The sequence below is a fragment of the Micropterus salmoides genome, unplaced genomic scaffold, assembly GCF_014851395.1.
Source record: "Micropterus salmoides isolate LMB-PRFRI ecotype aquatic unplaced genomic scaffold, ASM1485139v1 Ms_hic_scaffold_19, whole genome shotgun sequence".
NCBI lineage: Eukaryota > Metazoa > Chordata > Actinopteri > Centrarchiformes > Centrarchidae > Micropterus > Micropterus salmoides.
This window is the reverse complement of record NW_024041039.1, coordinates 19,784,092-19,792,555: the sequence shown is the minus strand read 5'-3', so window position 1 is coordinate 19,792,555 and position 8,464 is coordinate 19,784,092. Positions and strand designations below refer to the sequence as shown.

General features: G+C 43.0%; 1 protein-coding gene across 1 annotated transcript; it reads left to right on the top strand.

Annotated features, from left to right (window-relative positions):
• The first annotated feature begins 341 nt into the window (after positions 1–341).
• Positions 342–7,331, top strand: LOC119910908 (synapse differentiation-inducing gene protein 1-like). Its single transcript, XM_038729757.1, has 4 exons — positions 342–639; positions 2,393–2,884; positions 5,636–5,773; positions 6,457–7,331. Exons 2-4 carry the CDS (start codon positions 2,459–2,461, stop codon positions 6,613–6,615), a joined length of 723 nt encoding a protein of 240 aa, XP_038585685.1. The 5' UTR covers positions 342–639; positions 2,393–2,458; the 3' UTR covers positions 6,616–7,331.
• Positions 7,332–8,464: the final 1,133 nt, after the last annotated feature.

Below are 8,464 nucleotides of genomic sequence, written 5' to 3'. Positions count from 1 at the left end.
GTGGGGAAGAATAACACTTTAACATGCAATTAAGTTGTGAAAGTAATACAAACAAAAATAAATCTCTCTGCCAAGTGGAGATGCTGGCTCATGTGATCTAAAACAGTGGCTTTTTGTGGAGGCATCCAACTTGTTTGTTTCCAAAGGACTCTTTGCTTATGCAACGAGGCAAAATAGCACCTCTTGGGGGGCGTAAAAAAAAACCAGCCAGCACATGAGCCACTGGGCTGGAGGAAGACGCCCAGGCAAGGCAAGCAGAGTTTGGTAATGTCAAATCCGTCGACCGTAGGCTACTAGAGTTTACAGCGCGCCTCTCACGGCCAATCATTTGGCTGGAGTCAGCTCAGCCTCCACCGGAGTTGTTGTGGAGCGTGCGCTCAGTGTGATACTGTGCGTAAAATCCACCTACCTGTCAGACGCAGAAGCGGTGCCATGGCGGGCAGAGCTCGGCGGCGGGCAAAGTCCATTCTTACACACATGGAATAACTTCCTTTTAAACGGATGCCATATGCTGTGCCACGGTGACAGTTTCCCAGAGCTGATAATGTGAAGTAGAAAGGTGGGTCCGTCCGTCTCCATCGACTCAGTTGCGCAGAGGAACGATGCTGATCGAAGCTGCGGGAAGATTTTCCACCACAGGTAAGCTGATTTTCGGAGATGTTTACTTAGTGTGCCAAAATATTCTCAGCCTATTGTTAGATGGTATAGACTAGATATCAGATCTCTATTCAACAAAAAAATAGCAGTTAAAAAGATATCCCGCATAACTATCTACATAATATTTGTAAGTAGGATTGCAATTTTATGTGATGTAAAAAATAAGGTGTGATGTCATCAAAATAATGAAAAATGTGTGGGTTTGTGTGATCGCGTGTGCGTGTGTGTGTGTGTGAGTGAGTGAGAGAGAGAGAGAGAGAGAGAGAGTCATACATTAATAAATAGACAAAAACAAAAACAGAAAGTAGAGTATGTTCTCATGATCATTAATAATTTTTGAGCCTATGCACGCACTCACATGTGCTAAGTGCACATCTTCTCCTGTCAGATGAATTATTTGTGGATGTGGGATGTGGTTTTTGTTGTCTAATGTAGTGTATAATGGAATTCCTTTTTATCTGGAGAGTGGCTCAGCCTCAGAAGCATGTGAGAATGGAGATGGCAGGACATAGCGTTGAAGATACTGAGCCCTGAGTCTTGGGAGTGTGGGCTCAAGATTCAGCCACTGGCCCACATTATTCGTGCTTCTCCACACCGAACAGCTCTGAGACCTATTGACTGTGTGAGCTTTTGTTCTCCAGGGGTCACAGAGGCCAAAGGTCTCTGCGGGCCAGATATGTAGGCAATATAATGTAAACAAATGCAGTATCAGCTGGGGGGGGGGGGGGGGGTATGTTTTGCAGTTTTTGTTGAGACTGCGTCAGAGGCATTGACACAAGAATTGAGACTATAGAATGTAATGTTATGATGGCACTGCAGTATTCATGTCATATTGCCCAGCCCCTGTGTGTTTGGGTCCATGTCTGTGCAACTCAATCTCCTCCCAAAGCTCTTTTTTTTCCAATGTGAGGAAAATTTCTGTAATATCTTGTGTACTTCCACCGTGTGGCTGATTTCTCAGTACAGCACTTTCAACAACAAAAAGCCTGAAATTACTTGATTTGCTACTTTCTACTAATTCCAAAATTTGATGCAGCTGCCTAAGTGGCTCTTTTCTTATAGATTGATTTGATGGATAAGTTTTTTGCTGGCCAAAAAGGGACTGACCATTAGTGCTGGATTTGCAAAACAAATTTGCTTACTCAAAGCTGGACACGTTCACAGCTTGTTGCCTTAGTGACAGTCTCTCCTGACAGTGTTCCTGTGGGGGTTTTTTGTGCGTGTTTTTGTTCCCATAAACCATTAATTCTTTTAACTGATCTTCCACTCGTTTGTCCCACTCTTCAGCTGTTTTTGGAAACCTTCAGGAGGAGTTAGGGAGGCCAGTCGAAGTAATCAGTATGCAGTGTGAAATACAACAGCACCTGCCACTCTGCTTTTCAATATCGGCAGCTGTGACACGTGGAGGATATTTTTTTTTCCTACATGTTTATATGAATCTGGGGGTGTGAGATGCAACAGTTGAACATACAGCAGATGGTGATTTTATGGCGCAGACTGCTGAGAGCTTGTGAGAGGAATGCTGATTGCCAAACAAGATGAAATATTTCCTACACTTAATTCATGTCCTAGATTATTACATCACCAGAAATCTAATGTTGGGTCTCACTGGACAGCTACACTGCACCTATAGATTAACCACATGTTCCCAGAGATTTGGCCATGACTTAATCAAACTGCTTGTTATTTCTTTCTTTTAATGTTTTTATTAACCAAATGTAACATGTATTTCCAGTTACCAGACTGCCAAATCTTCTTTGGAGTTCATCCTCTGATCCACAAGACGTGTGAACCTGCCATTATGGAGAGCCTCAGTGAGCTCCAGAACCCCCTGCTAGACAAAACCAGCAAACACGTGGTGCACAACGATTACCAGGGTTACCAGTGTGACTACCCGAGCCAGCCTTACCAGGACAACCTCATTGGCTACTACTACACTGAGACTAATGTCAAGCATAAGACTCAACAGTTCTTGGATGCCACATCCCTGCATCTAGCTGTGGAGGCCTTCTACAGGCCCAACTTTATCCTGTACAAGGATGACGTGAGTCTTCACAGCAAGGACTCCAAGAGTGAAAGTTTTGAGACGACTTTCACAGAGGGTAAGGACGCTGTGTTGGATGGAGCTTCCACAGAAAACTCTCTGGACAGCACACAAGGGGAGAAGGATGTGAAGATCCAGACGGTGTCGTACGAGGTGGAAGAGGAGCAGGGTCCTGAGTATGAGGTCAGAGGTCACACCACAGAAAAATATGTCTCCTGCAAATATGGCAGTTTGCATTGCTTTAGTGTTATTTTATTTGGAGATGTAGGTGCCTGAAATAATGGGCCTCTACAAGCAGTATATATTTCAATTGTAGCATGATACATGGTGTAAATGTAGAAACAGTTATACTTCTCACTCCTGCTACAAGCTGTATGGGAATAATTACTGATGCAAGTAGAAGCCTTTTGGCAGTGTTTGACAGAATAATTAGAATATTGAGTTGCTATATGAAATTAAAGGCGTTACAACACTTGCGCCTAACTGCTGGGGCCATCTTTCAGCAGAAAGTGAGTCATGGTGTGTATAGTGATGCATATTATTTCATAATTTCATTTTAATAGACTGCCAGTGTGATTCATGCTCATTTCTCACTCTGTTCTCTAAATGGTCAATTTACTGGCATCTTTCAAATCTGGCGCGGGGTAATTGTACACTTTTGTTTTATAATTACCAATGACACATCTGAGGGTATCTATCCAGGCTATTGTTCTTTTAGGACCTCAAAGTCCCTATCCAAAATAAAGCTGTGGCTATCTTTTCAGAAGTAGTAAATATCTAATTTCATCCAGGGATGTTTGTGAAATACCCAGGGCTCTGAGCTGGCATGGAAGAAGTATTGCAACCTAACTGGGCTGATGATCATGCCAGTTCTTGTCACTCGGAGGCCTGGCTGATAGATAGAGACATGGCAGCGACTTCCATTACTGCCATAAGTAATGTCGTGCTGTGAGGGTTATAAGCGGACTCCGCTGATGCATGGCTGTCAGAGCAGGTGAGCCTGGAGCTAAAGTTATTCCATGCCAATTCAAAAGAGCAAATGAATCTGATGAACAGTTTTCAGGCGAAAGTTGGCTGTCCAGCATCTGCATTTCTTTACTTTCCCTTGTGTGTCTGTATGTGTAAGATTCACATGTTTTGTGATGTATACGAGTCAAATCAAACGTTTAGAGGACTTAGGAATATTTACTCAGGCTAAAAATAAGAGGGAGAGAACAGAGCTGGTTATTGCTTCATACACATCCTAAATATTCCAGGATATAATCTGTGGCAGGGTTTTTTTGTCAGCAGATGTTTTTTTTATGCTCCTTCCTGCAAACTATAGCATTACTGTACATTTCCATGGTGCCCCATCCATTGTTCAGACCCAGCAAAAAAGTTGTGTAATTTTAAAATAGCAGTTCCACAGCTAGTTTGTGTCAGCAGATATTTGACATATGTGTGACAGAGAAAAAATAAATTGCAGGTAACAATGTAACAGATGCATGTGGATTATGCCATTGCCCAGAGTAACAGGGTGCAGGGGTCTATGTGTGCCCTGCTGTGGAGTCGAATGTCCCCTCCAGACTATAACGAGGCCTCAGAGATAGCTGTGACAGGGTTGGTAAAGGCACTGTGTGTCTGTGGAGCACCATCAGTTACACTGGCATCAGACCAGACTGGGAGTGTATCCCCAGACTCGGTGTCAGGCAGGCTGTCAGTAGGACTGAATGCACCAGTCACACAAACTGTTATCAGGTCTTGCTACAAAGAAAGAAGGAGATTACTGCTGTTTGTTCCCACCGGTTTATTCATGTGATGTCAGATTATGTGGTTATGACCAGCTGCTGTGTTGATGGATCACACCCAGGTGTCCAGGTGGACAGTGTTCATAAAGCAGATAACAGAGAGCTTCATAATCTTTTCTTGGCGGTAGCTGTTTGGAAACTGTTTGGAGAGTACAGTGTTTATGTCCTCCACTAACATCTAAATAAGGTTTCTTCACAGAAATGCTCCCAAAACACTACAAGAAAATTACATTATTCTGTGGTTTGGTAAATGTAGATTAGATTAGAAGCGAAAAAAAACAATTGTGCACTACATATTTTAAAATGTGGTCGTCAGCACAGGAGTATGGCTCCTTTTTTCTTTGCTCACTGTCTGTACTATAATTACCTCTAAAATGGTTGGTTCAGTTCCTGCCTTACATATCGATTTCTATTTTGTGCCTTCCTTTTCCCCGCTTTGATTGATCCCTGCAGGCAGCAAGACTAACAAATGAAACCTGCTCTTTATGGGGGTTATTTATTTAGACAAACATCCACTCCATCTTTGGGACAGCTGAGAGAAGTAAGGCGACGTCCTCTTAAAGGTCACCCGTGCAGTCACATTGCCATCCTTGCTGCAGGCAATGTGCCAATGTAGTCTGAGAGGCATTCAAATCTATCATTCATTAGCAAATTCAGCCCTCGTGGGCCTGAGTTTGTATCGAGGCACAGCATTGGGAGCGTCACTGCCTCGTATTGAGGAGAGATGGTGGAGGTCTCTCATGCTGTAGAAGCAATTTAGCACATAAATGACACTGTCTTCTTGCTGTTTCCCCTGTCGCCGTGCAATGATGGAACAATCCGTTAATCCTGTGTTATCTGTAAGGCCGCTCATGGGTGTTGACAGAGGCACCAAATCCTTTCTGGCTGGCTGAGCACACCCTGTTCTGGGTGGTGGTGGAACAAGGGCAGATACACTGGCCTGCCCCCCCTCACCATTTGTCAAGCTACATCACTGTGAAGATGTCCAAAGTACACTTGACTATCTACACATGTCAACTTTACTCCATTATTAGGTGTCCATCTCATCACTGCTCTCACCTTTTGTCTCATTTTATGGTCCTTAGTAGTGCATCATCCTTTGCTTTTCTGAAATTCAATTATTCTTCATCAACCCGCTGTCTTCCAGAGTGACAGCTCCAGTGACAGTGAGAGCGAGGACAACTTCATAGTGCTGCCCCCTCGGGACTACCTCGGCCTCGCCATCTTCTCCATGCTCTGCTGCTTCTGGCCCTTGGGCATCGTTGCCTTTTACTACTCTCACAAGGTAAAGGCCCAGAGATCTCAAGACTGTCATTAACTCTGATTACACTGCATTCTATCTAAGGTCAGCGAGCACAAGCACTCAGACAACTGCTACCACCCCGTGACCCTCCTTGCAGTTGTTTCAGATGATTGACTGCATAAATTGAGGAGGTTCGGCCCACTTGACAGTCCTCTGTATCCACTTTAGGCAACCATTAACATTGATGTTTTGGTATGCTGTATGTTCGAGTTGCACAGTACGGTGCAATGACATTATTTGAAGTTGTTGCATCCATTGCTAAGACCTCATTTGTATGTACAGCAACACAGCAAGTTCATCTAATGCCAGTACCTTTCTGGTCCAAAAAGATTAGGCTCATGCACTGCAACCTCAGACAAGCACATCTTAGTGGTTTTTGAAACATCTTACCACAGTAATTGCAGAGACAATTATACAAGAGCAGAAAATAATGTGTCAGAAGGATAAATAAAGGCCAGGCTCATTTTTGGTTGGGAAACCAAAACACCCAAACAACACATTTGTCACTGTCAGAGGGATAATGATCTAATTGCCATGGTAACTAATTGCTCCCAGAGAGCAATTTCTTGTTTTTTATCTTTTAACTGTGGCTTAACACCTACTCATATCCTCAGTCCTGATGAGTAACACACCGGCTCATTTCACTCTCTGCTTTGTTTTGTCAGACTGGCAAGGCCATCGCTAAGGGAGACTTCTCCAGAGCAGGAATGAGCTCCAGAAGAGCCCTATTCCTGGCTGCTCTTTCCATCACCATTGGAACAGGGATGTATGTGGGGGTGGTTGTGGCCCTCATAGCCTACCTTTCCAAGCCTGGACACGTATAGCAAAGCGAACGGTCTACTTAGGGGAAAATAGAGAGAAAGAAGAGGTCCGATGGGAGGAAGGTAAAAGACTGGTTGGGCAGATCTCTTCGCCTCTCCTGAAGGTGTGTGCCTGTGTTGCTGCCTGGCTGTCCACATAAAGAAAAGGCAATATGAAGAAAAAAGATTAAACCAGAAAGAAAGAAAAAAACAAGATGCGTGGATGGAGTATTACTCGAACTGCATATTGATCCGGACTGAATCTTTATTTCTGGGATGCAACACTCCCACCAAGGTATTCCACCACCACCACAAGAAGAAGAAGAAGAAGAAGAAAAGACTGCACTGAGAAAGATGACTACTCTTCCACAAAACTGTGCAGTATATGTTAGTCAAAAACTGATCTCATAGCAGTAAAGAACTACCTATCTTTCACCACATTAGTTGTTGACAGCAGGTTTATTTTGCCTTTATAGAGCTGTAGATGTATTCTCTGTCAGTACTATTGCAGATTGTGTATTTTCCACTTTGTAAATGCATTTCAGCCAGTGGATTTTTATGTGATTGTTTATTCAATGAACATATACTGCAAACAGAGACAAGTGGACCTTTAATTGAAAGACAGCAAAGGCGACTGTCACAGTGTACAGAAGGTTGCTGAGCAGTGGTCAAGAGGGTTATTTGTGTTAATTGTACCCTGTAAATTTAGTCAATAAATACATTTGGCATGAATACTGAAATATCCTCTGCCATGGCTCCCATCCTTTTATTCACTGTCTCTTTGAGAGGGGTGTCTTAGAGCAGTGATATTACCTATTACCCAAATAGGGGTAATTTTATTTGCAGGAGGTAATTTTGCAGTTTGCAGGGGAGTGGTGGTAAACTCAACTAAATTAAGATTAGAATTTTTTAAATATCCTCTGATTAGTGTTAAATAAATAATAATAAATAGCCAAATACAATTTCAAATTGGTGTGTTGCTTATCTAAGCTGCCCATCAACCAGAGTCAGATGTTGTCACCATGTGTTGCAATTGAGTGTGTAAAAACTGTACTATTTTTCCCCACCAGCTTTCTGACAACTTTACCTCCGATAGGCTTGGTTTGGTTGGTCAAGGCTAGGTTAGGGGACTATAAAATAATACAGATAGTTGAAACAGTTAGCTTGAAGTTGCCTAAAGAACAAACCGTTGAAATAACTGGCTAAATGCAAGAAATAAACGGTTGAAATAGTTTGATTAAAGTAACAAATAAATATTTGAAATGTCAAGGCTTGTGCTAGTCACAAGCTTGAGCATAGCAAACCTACATAGTAAATTGTATAAAAAAATATAAAGTAACAACATCCACTTTTATATAGTTGATCATGTAAGATAACATCCACTTTATTATCCGCAGGTCTACAGCAAGAACATATTTAGAACATGATGACTAGGGTCGATGAAGGGGTAATTGGGCTGTCTGGGTACATAAGACAACAAAGGTTGAGAGCCACTGAACAAGACATGGATTGTGTGGTTAGAGATGCCTGTCAGAGCGTATTGTTGATCACAGAGCGCTATATTGACTATTTGCTATTGCAGGCACAGGCCTCTGCTGTAACTGGCGTGGCTCTTCACCGTCTTTTGGCATCACTCACTGTCTAGCCTCGAGGTGACTTTAGCTGCCAGGATGCTGTGCGTGTCAGGAACAATGCCGGCTTTCTGAAGTCAGGATGTCAGAACAAAATGAGAGCAGCACTTTATTCCCCTCCAGGACTTGGAAGATGCACGTACCCGTTCTCTTGCCCCAGCAGACATCCAATCAGAACATTAGCTCTCCAGAGCCAAAGCATCCTAAACCACTCAGTGCCCTTCAGGTTCAACTTGCAGACA